This window comes from Vigna radiata, unplaced genomic scaffold (assembly GCF_000741045.1).
Source record: "Vigna radiata var. radiata cultivar VC1973A unplaced genomic scaffold, Vradiata_ver6 scaffold_180, whole genome shotgun sequence".
Lineage (NCBI taxonomy): Eukaryota > Viridiplantae > Streptophyta > Magnoliopsida > Fabales > Fabaceae > Vigna > Vigna radiata.
Window position 1 is genome coordinate 780463 of NW_014542002.1, and position 27343 is coordinate 807805.

General features: G+C 34.9%; 4 protein-coding genes across 6 annotated transcripts; 1 reads left to right on the forward strand and 3 right to left on the reverse strand.

Annotated features, from left to right (window-relative positions):
• Nucleotides 1-1370: 1370 nt before the first annotated feature.
• LOC106778931 lies at nt 1371-1859 on the reverse strand. The gene has a single exon (XM_014666938.1). The coding sequence runs from the start codon at nt 1857-1859 to the stop codon at nt 1371-1373; it is 489 nt and encodes a 162-aa protein (XP_014522424.1).
• A 3605-nt stretch (nt 1860-5464) lies between these two features.
• Nucleotides 5465-9943, forward strand: LOC106778939 (telomeric repeat-binding factor 1). The gene is made up of 5 exons (XM_014666946.2): nt 5465-5703; nt 5796-5985; nt 7762-7848; nt 9325-9684; nt 9799-9943. The coding sequence occupies exons 1-5, from the start codon at nt 5627-5629 to the stop codon at nt 9838-9840; spliced, it is 756 nt and encodes a 251-aa protein (XP_014522432.1). The 5' UTR covers nt 5465-5626; the 3' UTR covers nt 9841-9943.
• Nucleotides 9944-10470: 527 nt separating this feature from the next.
• On the reverse strand, nt 10471-13466 carry LOC106778932 (protein NETWORKED 2A). The gene is made up of 2 exons (XM_014666939.2): nt 11682-13466; nt 10471-11562 (listed from the first exon to the last, which is right to left on the reverse strand). Exons 1-2 carry the CDS (start codon nt 13464-13466, stop codon nt 10501-10503), a joined length of 2847 nt encoding a protein of 948 aa, XP_014522425.1. The 3' UTR covers nt 10471-10500.
• Nucleotides 13467-16863: 3397 nt separating this feature from the next.
• Nucleotides 16864-19663, reverse strand: LOC106778918. Of its 3 annotated transcripts, none has more exons than XM_014666923.2 (3): nt 19531-19663; nt 18171-18724; nt 16864-17389 (listed from the first exon to the last, which is right to left on the reverse strand). In XM_014666923.2, the coding sequence occupies exons 2-3, from the start codon at nt 18628-18630 to the stop codon at nt 17340-17342; spliced, it is 510 nt and encodes a 169-aa protein (XP_014522409.1). In that variant the 5' UTR covers nt 18631-18724; nt 19531-19663; the 3' UTR covers nt 16864-17339. The 3 variants fall into 3 exon arrangements, with proteins under 3 accessions (XP_014522409.1, XP_014522412.1, XP_014522410.1); XM_014666926.2 differs by having other exon boundaries at nt 18171-18710; nt 19531-19646; XM_014666924.2 differs by lacking the exon at nt 19531-19663 and adding an exon at nt 18866-19217.
• Between the last annotated feature and the right edge of the window lie 7680 nt (nt 19664-27343).

The following is a 27343-nucleotide window of genomic DNA, read 5'->3' on the forward strand; positions in this document are numbered from 1 at the left end:
GCGAAATCACATCAGGATGAATCCCTGGCATATCTGACGTCGTCCAAGCAAATAAATCCTTATTCCTAACCAGCAAACATCCCAACTGCTCCACCTCTCCCTCCTGTAATTCCCGACCAACCATTGTCACTCGACCTTCGCCCTCCAAGGGAAAAGGCTGAACCTCTCCCATCGGTTCTACCCGATCATCTATATCCTCCCTCGGGTCCAACTCAGTCATTGCTACCTCCGACCGCGACTCATGCGTTCGGTGAACAGGTGGTTTCACTTTCAAACCCGCTGCATAACACTCCCTTGCCACCTTCTGATCGGCCCTAACCACCCACACCGTCCCATCTTCCGTAGGGTACTTCATTATCAGATGGGGAGTAGACACTATCGCTCCGAACGCGTTCAAACAAGGCCGACCGAGCAACACATTATAAGAGGTTTCGGCCTCTACCAACAAAAATCGCACCTTCAACTCCTTAGCCCCCACTTCCGTCCTCAAACTCATTTTCAAATCCACATATCCTCGCGTATCCACCCGCTCCCCTGCAAACCCCAGTATTTGCTCATGGAATGGCATGATTGACTCGTCTGGTATGTCCATTTGCTGGAAAGTCTTCCAATAAAAAATGTTTGCCGAACTTCCCTGATCCACCAGCACCTTACCCACACTATAACGGGCGATAATGGCCGTTATCACCATGGGATCATCCTGGTTAGGGTCCGGTACATGAAAATCTTCATCTGAGAAAGTTATCGTTGGCATGGTCCTACGCGCCAACCCGACCCTGTTAACACTGTGCAGATTTCTCAAATGCCTCTTCCTAGCATCCGAAGACGATCCTCCTCCCGCAAACCCTCCCGAGATAGTGTTTATAACCCCCCTCAAAGATCTTTCATCATTCTTAACCGTCTCTGACCGTTCGGCCGTGGGTGGGTCTCGTCGTTCAGGCGGTTGGCGGCTCCCTTGCCCCACCTGGTTCCTTCTTGGACGAGAACTCCCCCTCCGCACAAACTCTTTCAGATGGCCCGCCTGTACCAGACTTTCCAACTTGTCTTTTAACGTGACATAATCTTCAATAGAATGCCCCATGTTTTGATGGTATCGACAATGCTTGCTCTCGTCAGCTCCTCGCAGAGTTGGTGACCCCGCAATCAACAATAGGTTAGTCCTCAAAGCTTCCTCCATTACTCTCACCCTCGGTGCGTTCAACGGTGTATGGTGAACGTACTGCTGAATCCTTTGAGTCTCGACTCCTCGTCTTACCCCCCCCCCTCTATGCTCCCCCTCGTTCGGTCTTTTTTCCCCTCTTCTATCCTGTCCCGCTCTCACGACCGGCGCACCCTCATCGCCCTGATCACCCCAATAAGCTCTCCCCTCCTCAATTTGGATGAACCCTGCCAACTTGTGTTTGCAGTTCATCCATTGACTGAGGCTCCTCTTCATATAGGTAATCCACAAAAGGTCCCGGTCTTAAAGCAGTAGTGAGTGCACTAACTATCAACCGCTGATCCGCATTTCGCACCTGTCGAGTGGTTCGGTTGAAACGATTAATGAATCCCTTCAACGATTCCTCCCTTCCTTGCTTCATTCGGACCAGGGTCGTATATGTCAAACCCCGAGACCAATTCGACGCGTACTGCTGGCTAAACAAATGTCTTAAAGTGGCAAAGTTGTCGATAGTCCGTGGCGGCAAAGAATGGAACCAATCTAGAGCTTCGTCCTTCAAAGACAAAGAGAATACCCTACACCATACCAACTCATCCGAAGAATACACCGCCATAGCATCCATGAAAGATCGCAGATGCTTCACCGGGTCGGTCGCACCCCCATACTTCTCTACCCACGGGAAAACCTTATTCTCCGGCATTGCTATCCCCATAACGTTGGTAGTGAATGGATGGAGCCCTTCCGCTTGGTCATATTGATTTTCCCCGGCCTGAACGTCTTCGAATGGTGGATTCTACGCTACAAACTCCCTATGTCCATCCGGATTTCCCCGATTCTGCCCATTGACCCCTTCCCCTCTCCCAAACCCTCTACCACGAATCCCTCTCCTTGCCCCTCTTCCATTCAGTCCTTCCCCTCTGCCAATACCTCTCCCTCCACCCTGTCCATTAGGTCCAACGCCCTCAGCCACCACCTCCACAGATGCCGGTCAGCTAGCCTCACCGTCATCAGAGTGAATTGTGTGCACATTCACCGACTAAGCCGATGGCCCCTTCACTCCATTTCCTCGCTCAGCACGCAAAGCCGCTATTTCAGCCCTCATGTCCTGCATCTGCCTCTGCATCTCTTGCAGTAGCTGCATTTGCAATTGCTTTGCCATTGTGATCGTTTTTGGGTTGATCTTGTTTTTGAGCCCCACGGTGGGCGCCAAATGTTTCAGTATGTGGAGTCTGAAACTGACATACCTAAATCTCACCCTTACTCCCGACCGTCCGACTCGCTCGTCCAATATGTTCCCTCAGATGTTGACCGGGGGGTCCTGCAAAGAGAACACTCTGATGCTCAAGTTAGATAGGAAATCAGGAAAATGAGTGAATATATTTCAGAAAAAAGTGTCTCTACGTGATAAATGGTCCCCCATTTATAATCCTTACATTCATAACTAACCATTAATTACCATAAACTGTCGTATCTTCCGTTACTTTCCCATCAATGCTTCTCTGCGCCACCATCACTCTAACCTTAAGTCCAACCAACCGGTCACCTTGCAAATGGGTTTTACCCCCTCTGGTTCTTCCGGTCGGTCTAACCGGACCCCTTACACTACACTTTCTAAAACACTTATTTTAAAATGTTTATTTATATATTTTTTGTTGAGGGTGATGAAAACAATATTTCTAAATTTGAAAATATCTAATCCAGAATCTAATAGTTTTATGTCCAAATAAAATTTTATAAGATATTTTTAAATTTGGAAATAACTAATCAATGTATTAATAACTTGGTGGTACTTCTTTCACATTAATATTATTAATATTATTTTTAATTTCTATTTTTATGAGTGTTCAATATAATTTTAATTTTCATAATTTTTGTTTAATTTGATCTTTTCTCGTTACAATATTTAAACAGGAGTGTTGCACGAACGAAGATGATGATGGTGGTAAGACGATCGGTAATGTTGTGATTACATTGTCTAGAAGAGATAGTTAAAGAGACATTATAATTTGGTGGTGGTGTGATGACATGAAAGAAGGAAGGTGGTAGTCTAGAATTTATGGGTGTATTGAAAAGATCACGTCATAAAATATAAAACAACTCATTTACTTCACTCATTATTTATATAAAGACTTTATTAATAATGTTTTAGATACCATGATGAAAAAAATCTAAATAATTATGAAAATAGAAACCACGTTTAACACTAAAATTAATCATTCTAATGTCATATTCATCTCAAGAAAGTAATTGAAAATAGAAACAAAAATTATATTAAGTCAATATTTTGAAGCACATCTTTCTTCATCAACTCTAGATGGGCTAACCGGAGAAGAGATGATGATACCAACAAAGAGACCATACAAGACAAGAACTTAAGAAAAAAAATGAGGAAGTGAAACATTCCAACAAAAAACTTTGGTTGTTGTGTATTGGCTGATTGATTGTTTAAAGCAAAAATTTTAGTAGGATTCATTATAAAAGCTACACCACACTAGCTTCTTCTTCTACCACCATGCTTCTTCTTCCTCCAGCACGAGACAAAGAAAGGAAAAAACACGTTTCATAGCAGCCAATTGCTAGGAAAATGGAGGGAGAATGCGGATGGTGGTGCTGAGAAGAGATTCACATCTCTCATATTAGGGTTTTAATATATTTTTTAATAAAGGATAAATGATAATTTTAGAATTTTGGGTGTAAAAAGTGGAATATTTCATACTTTTTCTGTGACTGACAAGGACGGGAAGTGATCGCTGGTGCAAGATACACAAACAAGGAGTGGCTCCTGGTTTTCAGTGGAAAGGGTACATGGAAGAATCGAACATACACCGAAATCAGAGGGATCTAGAGATTGTATAGGTATGAGACTATACAGTTGAAAGATAGCTTAAAGGAATTGATTTGGCTACTCATATCAACAAATCCATTTGATTTTCGGTAGTCTAACCCATAAGAACTCTATGGTTAAGCGTCCTTGGCCTGGAGTAATTTGGGATTGGGTGACGTTTTGGAAAGTTTTATAGGAAAGTGTGTGAGTGAGGACAAAACACTGAAAAACCTAGTGTTGATGTGTGGGAACAGTCAATAGTCCCTGTAAACCAAACAAAAGCAGTTTAAAGGAATTGATTTGGCTACTCATATAAATTGTAAGGAGTTACACTTTTTCAATTTATACTTTTATATTTCATAAGTAGAATACATAATATATAACGTGTAAAATATTTTTATTAATCAAATCAAAATCATTTAATATTTATTAATATATATATATATATATATATATTTATTAAATTTAAAAAATTAAATATGTTTTTAAGTGTTTTAACTTTGAAATTAGATTTTATTCATATTTTAAACTTTGAATCTTTTAATTTTTATTAATAAATGAATTTAGTAACACTAAAAATTGATTTAACCTGACAATATTATTTGATACATCATATCTATTTAATTAGAAAGGCTTAATATATTCATTAATAATATTATAAGAGAAAAATGATAAAAAAAAATAAAATGAAATTTAAAAATATATTTAATTATATTTTATAATGAAAGATAGTTAGAAAGAAAGTTAAAAATATATTTAATGTTATTTTATAATGAAAGATAGTTACTTTTTTTATAAAAGAATTTCTAATGAAAATGGATGATAGTATTTATTTTAATAATTTTTTATTCGATAAATTTTCAATGGAATCTATTAACAATTCTGTCACCGCCTGCAATCAGAAGGTACGGTATGACATGATTTTTATAATTCTTATATCATATATAACTTTTGTGATATTTATTAATATATTTAAAACAATATTTAAGAAAAAGAGCTTCAATAAAAAAGTCATAAATTCAGATATCTATTAAACATTAAAAAATCACCACTTCATTTTTCCTAATCTTTTAGGAGATTTTTTTAAATGAATAATGGTTTTACTAATTAAATCTTGTAAAGAAAAAATAGAAATACCGAAATAAAAAATAATAAATAAATAAAATATTACAAAATAAAAATGGCAATTTTTAAATTATTTTTTAATCTTTAAAATAAACGATATTAAATAAAATATAAATTTCAAGCAAAAAAAACTCAGAAAATTAAAATATATTAAAAACAGACAAAAATGTAATAAAATCATATTTTATTATCATCAATATTATAATTTTTGTTGTGTATTTTTTCTTTTCCAGAACTAATATAATAAAAAAAATACTAACGGTAAAATTTCTAAAGAAAAACCTGATATATATAAACATTTTATTATATAAGGATTTTTGTATTGTGGGCATTTCCCCTTCCCCAATCAACGGATTTGTACTATCCGTACCCTCGTGTATAAATGCCCCAAGGTTATCCCGTGCGCACAAATTGCGTGTCACTGGAGAGAGAAACAGAAGAAAACAGAAGAACGACTGAGTCATCACTGAGAGTACAGAGAGAGAAAATTTCTTATTCTGCAACTTCCATTTGTTCCCATGGCTAAAGAGGTTAACAAGCAAAGAAGGGTTAAGGTTCCTCTCAGCGCAGAAGACACTGCTTCTCTGTTGCAAAGGTCTCATTTCTTCGTTCTGTTTTTATTTCTTTTTTGAATTATTTTCATCTCGTTTTTCTGTTTATTGCTGATCTGCGTGATACATCATGCAGATACGATGCACCAACGGTTTTGACGTTGCTTCAGGAATTGGCCAATTATCCGTATTCCAAGTTTAACTGGAATGATTTGGCGGCCAAAACATCAACCGGAATTTCTAATGCTAGAGAGTATCAAATGCTGTGGCGACATTTGGCGTATGGTCACTCCATGGCAAATTTGGATGACGATGCTCAACCTTTGGTTTGTACGCCTTTTAATTTTGTGTGAATATGTTTTTGTTTAAACTATGATTATTTGCAATATAATTTCTATATCCTGCTCTCTCTTTTTTCATATTTTCAAGTTACATTTCTCAGATTTAAGCTGAAACGTGTGTGTGTGTTTTTTTTTCTTTTTGGAGTTTTATAAAGTTTGACCGAATTTTCCAAAGTCATATTCATAATTCTCTGTCATTAATTAATTCTGTGAGATGTGAGTTTCATCGAGAAGGAAACTATTGTTACTATTAGTCCTGCTCTTAGAAAGACAGAATTTAGGTTAATTGTATTTTTGGTATTTGTTATGCCAGTGTTTGATCACCGAGAAGATATAGTAGCTTAATAATATTTTAAGCATTTATGCCTTTATACTACTGTTTGATCAAGGAGAAGATAGAGTTATTTAGGTTGATTATGATTTAGGTACTTGATCCTTTGATAAGTGAGCAATGCGGGTTAACGACACATTGTAATGCTTCAATAATTTATAGGGATTCAGTTTATGATTTATTATTAATTATTAATCTATATTCTATCTTTTCACCTTCATCTACCTTTTTTTATCGATCAGGGGAATCGGTCCCTTATTCTCTCTTTTACTTTTTATTTTATGCTCTTATATCTTTTTTTATGTCTCTTTTCTTTCGTACCTTTCTATCTACATTGCTTTGCCTACATATTCATATGCTTGTATGCATTGTGTTTTGCAATGAAAAGAAAAGAGTCCTTTTTTTTTAACAAAACCCTATTTTATATGTAAAAGAGTTTTATTTTCACAAATATATTAATTGTATTTCAATTTTATTTTTAATTATTACACAGAATAGACTAACATAAACTTACTCTTAGTGATGACACATAATGTACTAACACAACTCACTTAATAAATTAATTTTTTAATTATTTAAAGTGTATATATAATTTTCTACACTTTCTATTCTAATATATAACTAGAAAATGCATGGAACGTGAGAGGTGGAAATGGAAAAAGAAAGGAAAAAAGCGAAATTGTTTCGGTATAAAAAATGTTAAATATATATTTTATTTATTATTATAACATCTTTTATTTTAATATTATTTTGTAATAATAAATATAAACATTAATAAAATGGTTTGGTTATGTTATAATTATTCAATACATAATTATTATAATATATACATAATCATTAATATTTATGGACTTCTAGACAAATCTTTTCGCTTTTCTTAAAGCGAAAATAAGCTTACTTTCAATATTTATTAATTTTTTATCTCTCATTTTGTGTGTTTTTCTTTCTTTTTTTTCTTTTTTTTTTTTTTTTTTACTTTTTTGTCTTTCACAAATCAAGCCCTAATAGTCCTTCCACTAGGGCTTATAATAGTGAATGTCACCCCACCAAGCAAATTAATGTCACTTGCCTAAAAAATTTATGGGATACGTGGTACCCTTTTATTCAATTTTCCGTGCTTCTTATATCTTAAATTAAATATAGATAGTCCATAAATTTCAGACATTATTTCCAGCTGAAATTGCAATTAAAGTTACTCCATACTCTGATTTCTTTTTCAAGTATATTCCATCCTAATAAAGTTTAAATGTTATTGCAATAAAGATAAGTGTCTATAGTACTCAAGTAGTTATAGTTATCATGAATGTTCACTGCATGCAGATTCATGAAAAATACTGTCCGCCTGCGGTTACTGTTTTTTTGTCTGGTTTAAGCTATTGAATTTGTATTGCACATTTATAGATTCATACATATTTGGTGCTTTTCTGTAGGATGATGACAGTGACTTGGAGAGTGAACGAGAAGTATTACCTCGCTTAAACAGGGAAACTGCAACCGAAGCTGCAGCATTTGTTAAGGTGTGTTATAATTTACCAAATTACTAAATTTTATCCAGGTATGTTTTGCAGCCAATTGCATATTTGTTTCACCGAATACTTTCCAACTTTTAACTAAATATTTCAAATTTGGAAGAATGTGCACAATATTTTCTAAAAGATTATTATTTGGCTTCTTCCCATCTTTCCATTTTTTCTTTCAATAAATTTCTTTCTCCATTTGAAGATGAACCAAATGGATTTTGAAGTCAACTTTAGAATTTAATTCTTAAACATAATAATAATATTATTATTTATTATTTTATTAATATTATTATTTTAACTTATAAAGAAGGCTAGCGTACTTAGCCGGATTCAGATTTTTTTTAGTGTTATTCAATGTTACTTCCCAATCGGACTTAAGGAAGAGTAACATTATCCATTGAACTATCATCCATTTTGAGCAACAGAAGATTTATATTTAAATTAATAATTTATAAATATTTTAAATTCCAAGTGCCTGCAGGGGCAAAATGACAAAAATTATTTAAAGTTAATAATATTTATAATGAACAATAACAAGTCATAAGTTTTATGAAATATTATTGGACCATGTGACATTATTTTTCTCAATATTATAGTAGTCAAAATTCCTTATTCTCGATAAGGTAATCTAATTGTGTCATTAATTGAAAAAATGGTTACTTTCGAGTTGCTTTTGTCATAATTCTATTACCTAAATATTTTTTGCAATTATATTCAAGCATATCAGTTTCAGAAGAAGTGGTTTCGATAATTTCAGAAAATTGTTAATAAACGTTTTTGAAGGTTGGTCACACAAATACTCAACTTCACACATGATTAAGGCCGAAAACTTTAAATAGCATTTTTGATAATCAGAGTATGAGTTATGTAGATAGATAGATAGGTTTTGTCAGCATCAATGTAAAGCTGTGATGGGTCATGGGGTTGTGTTTTGTTGGATTTAAGGTATAATGGGTCATGGGATTTTGGTTTTGGTGGTGTGAAGCTGTTATGAAGGTTTGTAAAGCTAGGATAGGTCATGAGATTTTGGTTTCGTTGGAAGCAATTTTGCATTGTTGGATGAGCCTGGGCTGTTTTAATTGTGTGGCATTTAAATGAGAGTTGAGGCATTTATATTGAGTGGAGATAAACATATATACAATAGAAGACAAAATTCACAAAGTCATTCATTATGTAGTTTAAGATAAAAGATCTTTAAAGAAGAAATAGTGAAAAAATATAAAATTAAAAGTAAAAGAGCAAAGCTAAAAGAACCCACAAACTTGAATTTTAAGTTTACTTTAAAAAAGTTTACACATGACTTCACTGAAAATAAAATAATAAATAAAATTTATTTATTATAATTTTTTCTCACATTTAAAATTAAAAATGGTACGTGGTCAGATTGGTCAAAATGTGTTTTTATTAGAGGTGCATGATATGATATGACGGTTAATTCTAGTTGACAATTGTATTAAATAATTTATTCTTTAGGTAATTATTGCATCTTTTAAACTGGGTGAATCCAGTGCTACTAGTTCAGTGATTCAAGCTCCGTTGACTATAAATACTCCCTCTACCATTGATAAGAATGAAAGTTCGAGCAACACCGATATTATTTTTCCAGTAACAGTGAAGAGACAGACACTGCCAAATACATCATCAACAAAAGTAGTAGAAGCCAATGGTTCAGTCAGAAGTAGCACATCTATTAAAAAGAAAAGAGAACCATGGTCAGAGCAAGAGGACCTGCAATTACGAGATGCCGTTCAGAAGTGGGGTGAAGGTAACTGGGCAACTATGATTAAAAGAGACGACTTTCCTATCAAGAGAAGCACCTCACAATTATCTAAGGTGTTTTAAGGGATAAATCTAGTCATTCATGTTTTCTTGGAATGTCATCTCATTATTAATAATAATTATAACTTTCATGTTAGATATTGTCAATGATAATTTAAATACTTGCAGAGGTGGAGCACATTGCGAAAGAGAGAAGGCGACTTCAATTGATATCGCAACCTATCCCTGAACAGCTGACAATCGATCACTCAATTTTTTTTTTTCACTTGATGAACAATTCATTACGAATTATCAATGTGATTTTGATTGTTTTTAGTTCTGGAAAATTACATACCATTTCTAAATTCAATATTTGTCTATAGCGTTTTCATGAATACAATACTTTACAGAGTGAATCAACAAGTTATTTGTCTAAATATTTCAACAAGAATTACTTGGATAAAGACAATGTTGCTATGAACTTCACAAAATGAAACCAGAGTATTAATATAAATTGAGATGCAATATATCAGAAACGACACCTGTAAAAAACTGTTTTTCAGACTGTCATATGGTTAAATAAAAAACACATTATTCATAATCATTTGCCATGGAGAAACTTCTGCCATAAACAACAAATCATTTACAACGATAAATAATTTTATATTTAAAATGCATGTCATATCATATTATGAAACTACACATGCAAAAGGCTACCAAAAATGAAGATAAAATTCCATTTGCTTTTGTACAGATGAACTCACGTACTTTAAGAAAGGATTGTAAGTCAATGTTGCAAAAGCAATTAAAACAGCACGAGGACTCAGCTTTTATATATGATCACAGTGTTACATAATTTAGAGTATAATCCAAGTACTGGTGGAAGTTGTTCTAAATTGGAGCTGGTGCTTGTTCATTGAAACTGTGTTGCCTTTGCAATGCTGGGTTGACACATGCAAACAGTGAAGGATGATTCTTTTGCTTCTTTAACTTGACTCCAAACAAGAAAGACCTCAAGGGTATTCGAGCACGACTACTGGATTTTTTTATCTGGCTGACACTCTTACTACTATCACCAATAGCTTCATCTAGCTCATCAAGTGTCTTCTCAACATCAACTTTCATTCCTTTCACAAGGCTAAGACCTGCTTGAAGTTCACTTGCAACCTTGCTGTTCTCTTGCTTCATGTTGAGAATCTCACCTTGAAACTTTGCAGCTTGGTACTTGCTAATTAGCTCAGCCTGGTCGGCTCCGGATTCCGCGTACCCCGCTCTTGCTATCTCATCTTGTATGTTGCTCAAAGATGAGTACCTTCCTTGCAGTTCATCCTGAAGTACTGCATTGTGTTCCACCCACAGTGATAATTCGGTTCTTATTTCTCTAAGGTGTCTGAATATTGGCCTCAGTTCAGATTGCATATGATGTTTATTATTTGAATGCCCTTCAGATTTCGCGTTTCTTTCCCTTATCATTTTCAGCTCAGCTTTCAAGTCCTGAACAGAGTTTTGGAACTTTTGAATCTGATGAACTGAAGTGCTAAACCTCAACCAGAACTCCAAGTTCTCTTCCATTAAGTCGTCGATGGCTGAGCGGAATTTCTGTTCCATGTTCGAAAGGTCATGGCGGTTATCCTGATTTTCCATGAGCCTCCCAAGTGTCATTTTCAGAGATGATAAGGTTATACTTCTCGTGCTTTCAGTTTCACCGTGATGTTCTGAAAAAGGGGTAACTGCATTTGCATCTGCATTTGAATTTAAATGTAAAACTTCTGAGTCTGACCCATATGCTCTTTGACTTGCTCTTCGAAGAATTGCTTCATTGGGTGTATATTTGTATTCCGTGGTGTTGGTGTAGGGACTTTCATCAGGATTTGCATCTGGACAGTTTAACTTCTGACGTAAAATCTGTATCTCTTTATCCTTTGCCACAAGAGCATTCTTCATCTCCCTTAGCTGTAGGCAAAATTCTACATTAGTAAGAGCTAAGAGCTAAAAGCTAAAAACATAGATGTGAAAGTTCATAGTATACCTATCATGACTTTATTTGGAAGTGTAACCATATAATCTCTTACCTGAAGTGTCAACTCAAAAATGCTGTCTCGGCTTCTCTTTTCCACATCATTGAGCTTAGCCCTGACCTCCTTATAGTTCATTAAGACTGATGTGTACTCCTCCAGCAGAATCTTTTCTCTGTCATCTAATCCACTCATAAACATCTGCCTCCAGTTAGGTTGATCTCCCTCACCAGTGTCCAAGTCCTGTGATTCATTGTCAACATTGCTCACTGTATCAGATGAATTATCATTTTCATGGAATGGCAGCTTCTGAATCCTTTCATTAAGAAAACTACTCCCAATCGAATTAGACTCGTTCTTATGAATATTTGCACCATTTTTTTCCTTTATTGTCTTGACATCTAAGTTATTAACAAACAAGTTAGCACCATGTTTTTCAAACTTTTTCCCTGGTATACCATCAGAAGCAGTTCTCTTCTTCCTGTAAAGCACCAAGTTCTCCTCCTCCTCATCTGGCTTCATGTAAGTCAATTTTCCAGAAAGGTGCTCAAGGTTACAGGTAGCTTCAGTAAAGCGCGTTTGGAGGGTGTTGTCTTGACTTCTGACACTTCGGTTGAGCATTTTAAGTCTCCATAACTCTCGCTCTAATTCCTTTAGCTTCTTCTTGGTAACTTCTGAGTCTTCTATGAGCATTTCCTTGTCTTCTTCCAACTTTCTTATGCTTGTCTGAAGTCCATCTGTGTCTGATCTTAGTCTCTTAACCAAACCAGTCTGAGATGAAACCGCTGTTTCCAAGGTACAAATCTTATTTACAAGCTCATCAATGCACTCAGCCATTTCAGTCACAGTGAAGGAATTGCTTGAATCTTCCTCCAACTTTCGTTTGATCTTCTCTCTCAATAGCCCCACATTATGCGCCTCTTGCTCCAACCTATCCATCTCTTCATCTATGCTTTTTTGATCTGTTTCTACACTCTTACACTTGTCCCCATCATCATGCTCTAGCTGACTCGTCATATATTTAGAAATGAATTGGTCTCTTAGGGTCTCAAACATCTCGTGAGCTTTCTTAACTCTTTGATACTCCTCTTTAGCTTCTTTAGATGCTTGAACTTGTATCTCTTTCAACTTGTCCAGAGTCTCTTGGCATGATTTTAGAGCTGTGGCTGCCATCAAAGTTCTTGCATCATTGTCTTCTATCACTGTCCCAACACCAAACTCATCTTGCAAGCTGCAAACTCTTTTCTGTGTTGCTGTGATCTGGTCTTCAATTGACCAGTACTTTTCATACGCGCGTTCGTACAAACTCCTTACGAACTCTTTCTCAGTTTGCTGCGACAATATATCTTTCTGAAGCTTGTCAATTTCTGCCAAAGCTTCATCCTTGGTCAGACCAGAAGATGAAATTGTTGGAATGTATTTTATAGAGCTAGGAGTCTTCTTAAGTGTGGCCTTTCTGGAGATCAACATGGACTGGCTTCTAAAATCCTTCTTTGGGGTTTTTGGAACTTTAGGAATGGATGGTTTATCATGTGTTTGATTGTTGGGGTCTGATGATATTGAATTAGTTCCTGTGTCACTTTCTTCTTCCTCATCTTCTTCCATATGACATGGGACTTGGTCTGGGAAAACACTGGCTATAGTGCGGTTTGCACTTTGAAGTTCCTTTGATAAATGATCATATCTGTCTGCTAAGGCTTTATATGCTCGAAAGGTTTCTTCCACAAAATTTGCCAACTCGGGCCTCTTCTTGTAATACATTTCTGCCCTCTTAGCAAATGAGTCCCCTTCATCTCGCAGCACAACCAGGGCTTCATTCACCTTCTCCTCCATATCTGTCATTATTTGTTTCCCTCATTATTCACTCAATTTTATTCCAAAACTTAAAGCATAACAATGAACATGATAACCTATGTTCCTATCGATTATGCACCCATTAAACTGATACAACTATGCCATTATCCTATTTCATTCTTAATGTCATTAATTCATCTCCCTATACTCCTATCATTTTGCATCCCTTTCTCTAAAACCATCTCTGAATTCTGCACCATGTCTTGTTTAGTGTATGCATGTGTAGCCTGAGAAAATGGTGCATTGAAGAAAATGCAGCTACTATCTCTGAAACGAAAAGCTTCTTTTTTATGCATGTGAATTGCAAGTCATCTTAATTAACAATTCTCCACAAAGTAGTTTGGGAAATCAAGAGAAAATGAGAATGTTGGTGATTCTAAAATCGCCCGAGATTGATAATTTGGTACATTCTGGGTCTTAATATCCAATATTTGATTTGGTGTTACTAGAGAATTTTAAGATAAAATAATAAAAAGATTGATTAACGAGGTTTCATACTGAGAAACATACCTTGGAGGCTTTGATCCAGCCATTTTGACTGCTTTGTCCGGATGTGGCTGGCCCACCACCATGAATATGCATTGCTTGCTGCCCTTTGCAACATGTTTGTCTTAGGAAGCAATCATGCACTTTCAACCCATTGAAGTAAAATGTTGACGACGAAGATGTGACACAAAAGAATAATGTCCCACAACAGAATTTATGATCTGAGAAAAGGTTAGATTTTGTTTAGGATGGTGATTAATGAAATGAGAGGGGAAAAGAAAAGCATAGGTTGGCGAAAATGTCCTCATATATGGAGAGGAGTATACTTCGCCCCATATATACGTGTAAGGTGTTGGCTCCTTTCAAGAGCACAAACGTTGGAGAGCTTATTTAAGATCAATTTCCTCACTTTTGGTTGGTTCCCAACCTAAGATAAAGAATTTAACAAACTTTAGAGGTTAAATACAAGTTACAATGCCAAAAAATTAATCTAAGTATGTTATAATTCTGGGGAAGCAGTTTTCATCTATTCAGTAACAACCAGCTAATTAGGTCTTACTTTCAAACAAAATTGGAAAATATTATCTGTCGCGGCACTGCTACAAGTTACAAACTGTTTTTCATGCATTAGGTAAGAAGCCAGATATTATTCATTTTCTACTAACCTAACTTATAATAATAATTATTAATGGATGGAAGCATTATTTTTATGAATGCTTACCGTTAACTATGTTATATAAAATATTATGTTGCATTATTAATTAGAAAGATAAAAATATTATATGTATAAAGTGTCTTACAAACTAATATTCTAATTCTAATATATATATATATATATATATATATATATATATATATATATATATATATATATATATATATATATATATATATATATATATGATATTATTGAACAGGATTGATCAAAATAGTCTGAAAAATTCTTAAGAATGTACAACAATTTTTGTTTTACACTACGTATAAGGTGATTTAATTAAGTTGCATTCATCCAGTTATATGTTGAATTGACGCAAAGACGCTTTTAGAGTAAGAAATAGAATATAATTATGAATAGGTATATGTCTAATTGGACGTGCTTTTTAAAAAAGGTTGCAAACTATTTTTTTTTATAGGAAATGTAGATTGGAGAAATTTGATTTGGTTAGATGAAATGTCATTAGTTAAATCTTTAGTTTTTAGAAAATAGTTAAAACTTTAGTTTTTAGAAAATTGTTGTATGGTTTATTACCTGTTTATTTGGAGGTTAAGAAAAAGAATAGTTTTATGCAATTAGTTCTTTAAATCTTTCTTTCATATATATATATATATATATATATATATATATATATATATATATATATATATATATATATATATATATATATATATATATATATACCTACCGTTATGTGAATGGTTGAAGAATTTTCTTCTTTTGATCTGATTGTTCAATTTATGAAGTCTTCTTATAGTTTTTTTGTTTAAAATGATTAAAATGATTAAAATGTTTGTCATTACTATACTTATTTAGATGATTTGAATGATGAAAAATTATAGCAGATTTCATGATCGAGTTGTGTTTTCTTATGCTAATTTTCAAATTAAGAAGTAAATGCATTAGACTGGAAATAAATCTAAGAAGTATATGAATAATATTATCTCTGATTTTTTGGTACTAAAAATTTTCAATATTCAAACTAGAAAGGATAGGATGATTTCATTTATAGCTTGCTCGCAAGGTGCGTGGTCGATGTATGCATGTGCAAGTGTTTCATTGTTGCCCGTAAGGTGGTTTAGTGATGATGATCGTGATGGTGCGTGAGCATGGTTCGTGAAGTGGCTCTCACGGTGAGATGATATAAACTTGTGGTGGAGATTGATGTTGTGTGTTCTGGAGAATTGTAGATGTGGTTTGCGTTTTGGATGAAGATGACTCGTCACTGGTGTTGTGCAGTGGAAGTGTGTGGTGGCTAGGGTTTCTAAAGTTTTAAGAGATTGAAGATAATAATGTGACAACATGTACATTATATTTGACGAGCCACATAAAAACAAATCACATAACTCATTTAAACATTGACAATACATAAATTATATCCACATTTAACATAAAAAAAAAAAAATCTCACATTGAACAAAATCAACAAATAAAACAAAAGTATTTAAACCTACATAAATATACAATATGGTGTAATATAATCTTGTCCTTTATCTTGAAAGATTTTAATAACCTGTGTATTTTGAAATAATTTAATTTTGTGACACGTGTAACTAAACTTTATTTACATATGTTTGTATATATTTCTTCTATCTATAAAATTATATATAAAACGGTATAAATATTCTATTTTCTTATATGATGTTACAACTTTAAAGCTATGTTTACAAAATTTACAAATAAAAAGTATCAATGTAAAAACATTAAAATATACTGAAGTAAAAGAAGAAAATAGAAAAGAAACTGGTGAAAAGAGACTTTCGAGAAGTAACTTTTTTTTGAGTTACAATGTAACTAGATCCTCTGGTGTGTGCGTCCATATAATAATAATATTCGTGTAATAATAATATAATAAACACGATTAGCACACGAATGGACATCTGCTTTCTTTAATATAGTAGCCGGAATCTATAAAATTGACTCTTTCCTTAAATTATATAAAATTGCAGTAAAACCAGATCTAAGTTCTTGAAATTGCAGATAACAATCATAAAAATCTCTCTTTAAGCACAAATAATAAGGTTTTCCAAATCAACCAAAAATAATTAATAAGATATTTTCAAAACATATGAAACATCAAATTCAACAGAAGAAAAATAAAGAATATAGAGAGAAATTTAACAAGATCAAAAAGGATGTCAATGCAATTTACTATTGTAGGATAGAGACTATATTATCAGCATATTTACACAAAATTGTGGTAATTTATACATCCAAACTCCATACACACACACATCATGTTATACAAAATTTATATACAGCTATGTACAAATTTGAGTACACGATGAAGCATTCAACCAATTACACCATATTTACATAAACGAATTGGAAGTTCCAAAGTAACACATGAATAAACCTCTAAATTCAGTCATAATTTTTGGACTCTCCAAGGAAGAAAGCAGAACAGCAGCAGTTGCACATCATTCTCAGTGCCAAAGCATCACATTCACAACTACTTCACTCTTCACCGTCTCCTCCTCTTCTTATATTTCAATTAACAAAGACTCAATGTTAACCAATCATATTCTGACATAACATCAATGCCTTTTTTTTTTTTTCTTTTTACAATATTTACATTATACAATCATTTATTGGCTATGGACCACCAAAGAGGAATTTTCTGAGGAAGTGTAGGGATCACAATGATGAATGGTTGTGCATCAGGTATTTCTAAGAGAAGAGAGCCAGTCTTCCACATATTTTTTGCTCTCTGCGCACAAGGGAGAAAAGGCATAAATGTTTCAACTCTAACCCCAACAGAAGAGAAAATCTAAATGCTATGTAATCAACCACAAATTTATGCACAAAGTCCAAATTAACATTAACTTCACAAGTCACATCACATATCATACTAGATATAAGTCCAATTCATGTCGTTATTGTTGATTCCAGCTAATGGACCATCAGGGTAAAGTCAGATTCATAAATCCAATGGAAAATCTTATTTTCGTTTCAAAACAAGAAAACTTAGTATGATTAATGAATAAAAAGCTTCAGGTTAAAATCGTTTCACACCAAATCATGTTTATCTCCTATGGACCTTAAATGTAAATGCAGCAACATTGATGAATTCTCTTTGTATCTTAATCTTCGTTTATAAAAATGTGAAGTAACTTCCTCTCACAGAAAAAAATGTAATAGAAATAACACTAAATGCAAAATGGTATGCTTCAGTCTGGTAAAGTTTAACCAAAAAATATATTTGGCTTATCTTTTTCTTAACTAATAATACAAATTCATGATGGACTTCAGCAGCTGCTGGAACCAATTTGACAGAAATCAGTATGACAATCACAAAGCCAACAAAAATTAAAGACAAACCAACATTTTGTAGAGCTTTTACATTTTTTACTAATGTTTATTGGTTCAATCAAAATCCATGTATTCAAATGCTAAATTGCTAATGATTCATTAACCAAAACAGAGAGAGAAAACCAATTCAAAAACAACACAAATGTAACTGCAAAAGACGTGTTAATAAGAAAACTCACGATCTGAATAACTATCTGGAAAATTCCCAACACCCCTCAGCAAATTGCTTTTTGGATCCTCCACTATTCTCCCATAATCTCGTCCATAACAGGGAACCAGCACAGCAAAACTGTTATCTGTTTCATCATCACTTGGGAAACCAGGTCCATGAGGCTCTAACCAGCCAATTGACCAGTCAGAATCATCAGATTCAGAACCAGAAACACATCCACCATCAGATGGAACCAGAACAACATCATATTCCCTATCCACCTTCCTCTCTTCCCTACTGTGCCATTTACGCTTCACCTTTCTCGATGAGGACCCCATATTCGTCTGAACCAAAGGAAACCTCAAAACATCTGATTCCCACAGATTCGAATCAGCAGAAGAATTTATAGAAGATCCATTTGAGATTCTTGGCTCTTGATGCTTCCCACTCCACAACCACCACGAGAGGTTAGTAAAAGCCACAGACATCTACACAACTGTGTCGATTTCTTGAAGCAAAAACTCTTTCTGAGCAATGAGCACAGCCTCTTCTTGAACAAACAGCAGCTCTGGTTAGGGAATCCTATTAAGAACTCAGTTAGCAACCATCTAAATTGAAGTGAAAACAATTTTCACAACAGAAAATTAGGAAATCGAGTGACTACAGAAGCTCCCGAGCAAAAACAAAAGCTAATAAAAAACCGAGTTGTTTAAACAAGCATACTCAGAAAATGATTGGTGACACTTGAATTTCAAACGCCAGAAGCCAGAAGAGCAGAATTTTCTAGCTGCGTTATTCACATGTTTTCCACCTCGGAAAGAATGACTAACAAGTCATAACAAAGGGCAATTCAAATCATTAACAACCATTTGTTACTAGTTATAACAAAAGGGAATAGCCGCAAACATTGTATATACACCAAAAACCAAAACCAAAACATTAATAGTACTCCAAAGTACATTGAACAAAGACACCCACTTTTTTCAACAAGAATCGAGAGGAATAAACTCATCTTGACACATAATCCAAACAATGACAGATTCAAAACAACAACCAAACTATTCACAGCAAGAACAAAAAATAGCAAACCTCAAAGTAGCCACACAAACAAATTCCCAACGTGTCCACCATCAAGGTAACCGAACCCATATTTTACCCCCAAAACAATTACGCATGTAAACATTTCAATAAACACAAAAAACGTGTCTTTCCTCCAAAATCAGATAAAAGAGGTTGAAAAACAAACAACCCACAAGCTGAAACGACAAAAACACGAACTTTTGCCAAAGATTCAATCATTCGGAGTATCCACAAACCGCTATTTAAGGAAAGAAAAAATAAAGTGAAAACAAGGAAGAGAGAAACGCTATTAATCAATCAGTGTATACCTCAAAAAGGTTAAATCCTCAGAAAGTAAAATCTGTTATTCAAAAAATGTTATGGGAAACGAAGCTTTCACGAACAACATTAGGCTTTTAAGGGAAAAAGGGTATACAGATAGATTGACAGAGAAGAATGAGAAGAAAAACCAGTCGCCATTGCTATACAGTTCCCAGATACCGTTGGATGATTCAAATCATACGTGTTGCCTTGAGAACCGTTGGATCTATCCGATCTGTTCCAGTAATAATTCACTTGGCACAATTCGCAATACTATCAAGTAAAAGAGCGCCACGTGGGCGATGAAGAGAAGAACATGACAAAGAAAGTATTATCCGCTGTAGCCGGTTCTATGATACAGAGGATGCTAAGTACACGTGGCGAGTGTGGGTAGGTGTTTGGATTGGAGGAAAAGGTGGCGGTCAAAGATGTGGTTGTGGTTGGCGCTGAGATGAGAAAGTAAAATTGGTGTAGCCAACAAGATTTGGTTTTGAATTTGCGTGGATGTGTGGTTCAAGGAACATTACTTAGAAGAAATTAAAAAAATAAATTATTTACCCATTGTTACACTTTTTTATGCTCCATCATTAGACTTTAAATCTTATGGTATTCTATCTCTATTATTTTATTATTATTGTAATGAAAAGAAAAATAATGATTAAACATGGTTAAACATTTTTTTTTATTTTAATCGTTTTTAATTTCCACTTTTGATTCTATTTTTATGATAAAGTTTTCTCGTGTTAAGATATTTGTACAAACTTCAATTCATAATTTCTAATTAAGTCGTAATAATTGTGTCGGTCAACATCCTTATTTCATGTTCAACAATACTTAATTATTTATAATCTTTACAATATGTATTTACTTTTCAATAAATTGTAAATAAAAGTAAGTTTAAAATAATGCAATTAGCACTTGAACAATTGTCCTACATAACAATACAAGTGATTTTTTTTTTGCAACACGTTAGACTCGAAAAATTATTATCATTTTATGCGTAAGTTAGTTAGTAGAATATGTTTTAGATAAAGTTTATTTTAGTATCATGTGGTTAATTAATTAGAGTTTATGATGGTGGAGAAAAAGTCTTATATGTAGAATTATGTGATGAGTATATATAAATGTTTTGCATTAGAAATATATAAAATATGATATATGCAAGATAATAAAAAGTTAAAAGGATATTAAGTGACATTATAATTAGAACGAAACAAGTAGCTTAGTGGTGAAAGCTAAGTGCACGGTTTATTTTTTTTAATTGAGAATCACTCTTTGTTATTTTTTATTTGTGGTCCACGAGTTAATGTTGAAAAGTCTGTGAAGAGTAGGACTTTGCGCATGAGAAGCTTGCGATGCACAAGAGAGGGAAAAAGAGGCATTCTCGCGAAATGTGGTAGAAACCATAACTTAAGAGACTTGCACGGCAGTTTCCATAACTAAAGATATTGATAAAGTTATTTATGAGCAACCAAGTAAATTTGCTCTAAGTAATTCTTTCGCGTTCTATTGACTCTCCACTCACATTCAGAAATATTCTACAGTGATTATAAAATTATTAAATACTCAATTGTGAATTGAGGTTCATCAAACCGCTCCTAACTTGAGCATCGGAGTACCTTTTGCAGGTACCTCCCCCCTTTGTCGAGAAGAAGAGCGAGCAACTCAAGCCGAAGGCAGGCAAACGACTATAATAGAAGAAGAGCGAACGGTCCAGACCTAGGAAAATCGAGCAATCCAGGCATTCACAGGCAAGGAGAACACGTCAGAAAGGTTGGTGTCTCGGTCCCATAAAATATCTACCGAAACATTTTGGCGCCATCTGTGGGGACCAAGAGCAAGCCGAAGAAGCCCAAATGGTGACCACGAGGAGCATGGACAAACAACAGAGCATGGACGTCTGTAGATTGATCTTATAAGACTTGGAAAGAAACAAATTTGTAGTGTGAATGCAAAATAGAATATAAACATGCAAATGCAAGTGAATCAATTGACAAAGTAAAGATATGAATGAATGGAGTTGTTGGGGTTTACAATTTCATCTTATTCTCTCTCTTATATATACTTTTCTTATTTAATTTGCTTAATTATCTAATTGTCATGCAAACTTTCTTAGCCTACCCTAAACCCAATTCCTTGACGAAAAGAGCCTACTATTAACTACTAGTTTACTATCTCTAGTCTCCCTAAGTAATTAATAATGCATTAAACACTAAAGAAAAATACAATTGATTGTCCTACCCCTATCTATAGGCAGTATTCCTTAATCAAGGAATTTCCTATTAGTTCATGACTTCCCTGTACGTTCCTGTATCGAAGAAGCCAAATGTTTTTTTTACCGAATGAGTTAAACGATAAAAGCATTAAGCAAAGATAAGTAGAGCCGTCAAAATGGGTCACAACCCGCGAGCCAACCCGGCCCGTCACGGGTTCGGGCCGGGTTGGGTTTGAAAAATACAACCCATTTATATGCGGGTCAGATTTCAACTCGGCTCATTTAGGCCCGGCTCATGCGGGTTGAACCCGTGGTGAGCCGGGTTGGCCCACCAACCCACCTACCTAATTTTATTTTTTTAATTTATTATTTTATTTATGAAACCCTAAAAAATAAAATACTTTCTTCACTCACTGTGTATACCCAAAAAGTAACACAAATCACTCTCATTTGAGGGTGCTCTCACCCTCACTTCATTGAAATTCTTCAAATTCTTCAAGGAGCAGGTAAAACACCCTTCCTTTTTTCTTCTCTTTTCTCCACATTTTTGTTTTCTCACTTCTCTTTCTTTTGTTTTTTGTTTTGGGGGATTTGAGGAGATGGAATGATTTTTTCATGTTCTGACATGCTTGTATAAGATTTTGTTCACATTATTTAAACAATTTGAGTATACATTATTTGAACAAGCTTTTTTTGATATCTTTGAATTTGGGAAATTATGTTACAGATTAAACTATTAATTTTTTGTTGATGTTGCTGAGTATTGGTTCTCTTTTTTTTTTACTAATATTTTTTTATTGATTGTCGGAATTGTTCTGATATTAGGAAAACCTTTATTAGTGAATTTGAAGACAACAAGAACAAGGGTCAAGGGTTACAACAATAACAAAAAATTATGAATATAAAAAACTTATTTATATGTTTTTTGTGTTTGTTTTTGAATGATGTTTGGATTATATTGTACTTTTTATTATTGTTTTGAATTGTCTTTAACATAATTTTTTTGGGAGTGAAAATTGTTTAAATTTAAATTATAGAAAGTTTGTATTTTTTTATTTTAAAAAAAATATAATTAAATGGGCTAGTGAGCCAACCCGTTTACCCACCAACCCGTGGTGGGTTGAGTCGGGTTCAAGTTTTTCTGGCTCGCTAATAAATGAGCCGGGTTGAGTTGGCTCACCAAGTGACCAACCCGTGATGGGCCGGGCCGGGTTGAGCCGGGCTACCCGTTTTGACAGCTCTAAAGACAAGAAACCCAACAATTGATAATATAAGCATATTCAAGCATATGAATAAAACAAGAATTTCAATATAAGAGAGTTTCAAAAGATTACATTGTTCCCCAACAACAAAGGGTTTAGTTCATCATGGACATGGTGAAACTAGATGAAATTAAATGAAAGAATGGAAGAATAAACCTTAGATTTGATAAAGTGGAGCCTAAGCATCCAAGAAATCTCCTCCAAAAGTTTGAAGAAAAGTGAGTGTTAGGTTGGTTAGTAGAAGTTAGAGTTTGGCTTTGTTGCTCTTGAATTGTTTTGCAATTGAAACCTTGAGCTTCCTTGGTGTATTCTCGGTGATGAGAAATGGAGAAAGCTATTTGAATGTTTGTGTTGGTGGAGAAACCGAAAAAGAGGATGGAAGGGAGAGAGATTAGTGCATTTAATTTTTTACCTTATTTGGGCAAGCACATGAGAGGCTCATTTTCATAGAAAGGATATTTCCATTTTGGTCTTTGTCTTTGGCATAGAATTCTGCCGAGAATGAGAAGGTTTGGTGTGGTGTATTTCCTTTGACTTTGCTTACATGACACCTTGGTTGAAGCACTCAAAGTATCTTTCATTTAGCTTTGGGTTTGAAGCACTTTTTGCAACATTTACTTGGTAACTCTCGGCAATTTGCTTGATGGAGAGAGAAGGTGCACGGTTTTTGATATTAGAAAGGTGGAAGAGGACACTTTCTTGGGGAATGAAGCACATGGTACAAGGAAAGCATTATTCAATTGTTTAGTGAAAGGGAATTTGAGATTGACTTTGGTGCATGAGGTTCACGACCAAGAAGGTCTTGTAGGCTATTTTCAATTTAAATTTCTTTAGTTGTTGTGCATGGAGTCACGTGAATGATAGAAGAAAAAGCATGTTTGTTTATTTCTTTTGTTTTAAATTAGTTTACATAGTAGGTTGAGTTGTTTTTCACTTCTTTAATTTAATTTTGCATTTGAATAAATTTAACTGTGCTAGATAATTGTTTGTAACAGTGTTAGTGTCTAGTATTTTATTTTATTTAATGTTGTCTAATATGTTTGGTTGTGTTACTTTAATTGTCATGATAGCTTAAATTAATTGAGTTGGTCATTAGCGATGTTATAATGTTTCCTTGAGATTTCTGGACTATAATTGTCTTTGCCACTCTAACTTGGTTAATGTGAAATCTGTATTTGCACTTGCAATTGGGTATACGCTTAGTTGCCTAATTGGTGTTGAGTCTTCGCTTAGTTGATGAAACTGCATGGTGTAAATTGGATTTGATGTTAACATTGCGTTCGCTTAGTTCGCTTTTATGAAAACATGATTAGCCTTCGCGTAGTTGGTTAACTGTGTTGGAGTAGAGGTTTGAGTCGCTGCTTTATTTTGTTGATCTGTGATAGGAAGCATTGTAATTAAGTTAACGACCAACCATTTTCACTATGCATTTGATTCCATTTTTGCATCTGTGTTTACAATTTCGTTTTTACATTTCTGTTGCATCCGTGTTTTAATTTAGTTTATCCGCATTCAAAATCCTTTCACAAACCCCCCACTACGTGTTAGACGTAATTCCTGAACCACATTTGGTCCTTGAGAGACGACCTAGGAGTCACTTCCTAGTCTATACTGCATTCTTTTATGCACATTAAATTTTGTATGGGGTGCGACACTCATAATTTTCCTCACTAGAAATGAAACGAAAGTAAAAGAGGCAAAATACAAGCCCATGAAACCTACACTATTCTTTTTTATTCTTTTTGTCACTCTAAAAGCTCTTCAATGTTGCCTTATCTATGATCATATCATTCCCCCCGGGTTGGAGAGGATTCGACCTCGAATCTTGAAAAACTTGCAACAAAGAGAGATTAATGACTTATTTGTTTATAATCCCAAGGAAACTCCTCCTCGATCAAATGTTAACCTACAAAAAACACCAAACATTTTGTGAATAAATTGATGTTTACCAAACAATGTATATAGAAAAGGAATATTGAAAAAATGAGTTTTTGAAATTGGATTTATTTCCTTAGGGAAAACTAAAAATCCTTCTTTTGAAAAAAAATTATTTTTGTCTTGAGTTAAGTGTAAAAAAGAATACATTAACTCAAGATGTGAGATGGAAATGGTGTGTGAAGAAGTGGTAAAAAGAGATGAGAAAGGTGGGATATTTTTACAAAAGCTTTTAGAAAAAGAAGAAAGCTTAATAATTAGAGAAAAGTGGAAGGATGAAAAAACTCCCCTGGCATGGCTTGAATCCTGTAATGCCTCGGCAACTTACAGGGAATATTGACTGCCCCCACAAATCAACACGAGGCTTTCCAATACCTATACAGTCTCTAGATCCCTCTCATTCCAGTGTATGTTCGATTCGTCCACGTGTCCCTTCCACTGGAAGCCTGCCAGTCGCTCCTTGTTTGTGCCTCTTGCACTAAATGCCTCTTGCATCGGCGATCACTCCCCACCCTCGTCAATGCCCTGGTGTCACATACCCACCAGCTTCCGTTTGGTTCGTCCTCACACGAGGCTTTCCAATGTGCTTTGTCCTCACTCACATTTTCTGGGAAAACTTCCCAAAAGGTCACTCATCCCTAAATTTCTCCAAGCTAAGCATGCTTAACTATGGAGTTCTTATGGGTTAGGCTATCGAAAAACAAATGTATTTGTTGATATGAGTAGCCAAATTAATTTCTTTAAGCTATCCTTCAACTGTATAGTCACATACCTATACAGTCTCTAGATCCCTCTCATTCCAGTGTATGTTCGATTCGTCCATGTGTCCCTTCCACTGGAAGCCTGCCAGGAGCCGCTCCTTGTCTGTGCCTCTTGCACTTCATGCCTCTTGCACCGGCGATCACTCCCCGCCCTCGTCAATGCCTGGGTGTCACACTTTCTCTTCTTTTTCTTTCCTCTCATTTTCTTCTTTTTCTCTCTCCTCTCTTTCTTTCCTTTCTTTTGTTTCTTTATCCTATTTTCTATCTTGAAGGACCTCTTTATGAGAAATGAGAAAATTAAGCTTGACCTTCTCCTTTTCTTCACCTCTCTTGGACTTCATGATGAGGTGGTCCTCATGTATTTCCTTTGGAGCTAGATGTTTTAAGACTACCTTGCGCCCTTGGTAAGTAAAAGACATTCTATTAGTAAGACCATCATGTTGAACATTTCTATCAAATTGCCATGGTCTTCCTAATAAAATGTGAGTTGCTTCCATGGGTACAACATCACAAAGAACCTCGTCTTGATACTTTCCAATAGAAAAGGAAATATGGACTTGCTTGTTTACCAAGATTTCACCCTCCTCACTTAGCCATTGAAGTTTGTAGGGCTTGGCATGCACTATGGTGGCTAGCTTGAGCTTGTCCACTACGCATGTGCTAGCCACATTAGTGCAACTTCCCCCGTCTATGATCATGGAGCAAACCTTGCTAGTTATAATCTAGTGTGAAAAATATTTTCTCTTTGAGTTGTGTCAAAGTCCTTAGGGACTTGACCCAAGAGACGTCTTATAACTGGTAGGTCGCCATCAAATGGAACCTTGACTCATCTTCACTAGAGAAGAAGAAGAGTGAGAAGTGTGTGAAGGTGAAGAAGGAGGAGAGTCATCGGTGACAACCTCTTCTCCTCGAATGCACATTCCCGTCTTATTTGGGCATGCAGATGCAATGTGACCATGACCTACGCACTTAAAACATTTGACTTGACTAGGTCGCGTTGGTGACTTAGGTTTAGAAGAAGAAGGCACGGGGTTAGTAAAAGATGGCCGAGATTTATGAGGAATCTCTCTAGAAACATCCTTTTCTTTGTCCCTTAATGATGAGGTTTTGTAAAAATTTTCTTTTGAAGAAGTGGAAAATTTGTTACGGTAGGACTCTTTTCTTAAAACTTGTCTTTCAACTTTCATAGCCCTATGTACCACAACATCTAAATCCTCATCATCATGGAGTTCTACAACATCTTGGATGTTTCTATTGAGACCACTAATAAATCTAGCTATTTTCGCGTGGTCAGTCTCATTAGTGTTAGTATGGTATAAGATCACTTCGAGCTCATGCGCATACTCCTCCACGCTTCGTCTACCCCGAGTAATCCGTTGGAGCTTAATCAGGAGGTCCCTATGGTAGTATGGAGGTACGAAGCGTTGGTACGACAAGCACCGAAAATGTTCCCAAGAGCTTGCGTGTGAGCCCCTGGTAATGTTCATCCTAAGTAGCCATTGCATGTCGTATCCCTCTAAGGCTAAAGTAGCTAGCACGCAAGTGTCCGTCTACATCATACAAATTAAAAACCTGTTCTACTTTAGCTATCCAATCTAAAAATACACTAGGATCGGTGTCTCCCTTGAAACTTCGCAAAGACAACTTT

What these genes read in the sequence shown, in the direction of transcription:
- LOC106778932 (XM_014666939.2), bottom strand. Translation starts at nt 13,466, where the DNA reads ATGACAGATATGGAGGAGAAGGTGAATGAAGCCCTGGTTGTGCTGCGA. An exon ending in TTTTTGAGTTGACACTTCAG is followed by an intron (nt 11,563 to 11,681) that starts GTAAGAGATTAT and finishes TTTTGCCTACAG; the next exon opens with CTAAGGGAGATGAAGAATGC.
- LOC106778931 (XM_014666938.1), bottom strand. Translation starts at nt 1,859, where the DNA reads ATGCCGGAGAATAAGGTTTTCCCGTGGGTAGAGAAGTATGGGGGTGCG.
- LOC106778918 (XM_014666923.2), bottom strand. Translation starts at nt 18,630, where the DNA reads ATGTCTGTGGCTTTTACTAACCTCTCGTGGTGGTTGTGGAGTGGGAAG. An exon ending in TCCAGATAGTTATTCAGATC is followed by an intron (nt 17,390 to 18,170) that starts GTGAGTTTTCTT and finishes CCTTGTGCGCAG; the next exon opens with AGAGCAAAAAATATGTGGAA.
- LOC106778939 (XM_014666946.2), top strand. Translation starts at nt 5,627, where the DNA reads ATGGCTAAAGAGGTTAACAAGCAAAGAAGGGTTAAGGTTCCTCTCAGC. An exon ending in ACTGCTTCTCTGTTGCAAAG is followed by an intron (nt 5,704 to 5,795) that starts GTCTCATTTCTT and finishes TACATCATGCAG; the next exon opens with ATACGATGCACCAACGGTTT. An exon ending in GCACCTCACAATTATCTAAG is followed by an intron (nt 9,685 to 9,798) that starts GTGTTTTAAGGG and finishes AAATACTTGCAG; the next exon opens with AGGTGGAGCACATTGCGAAA.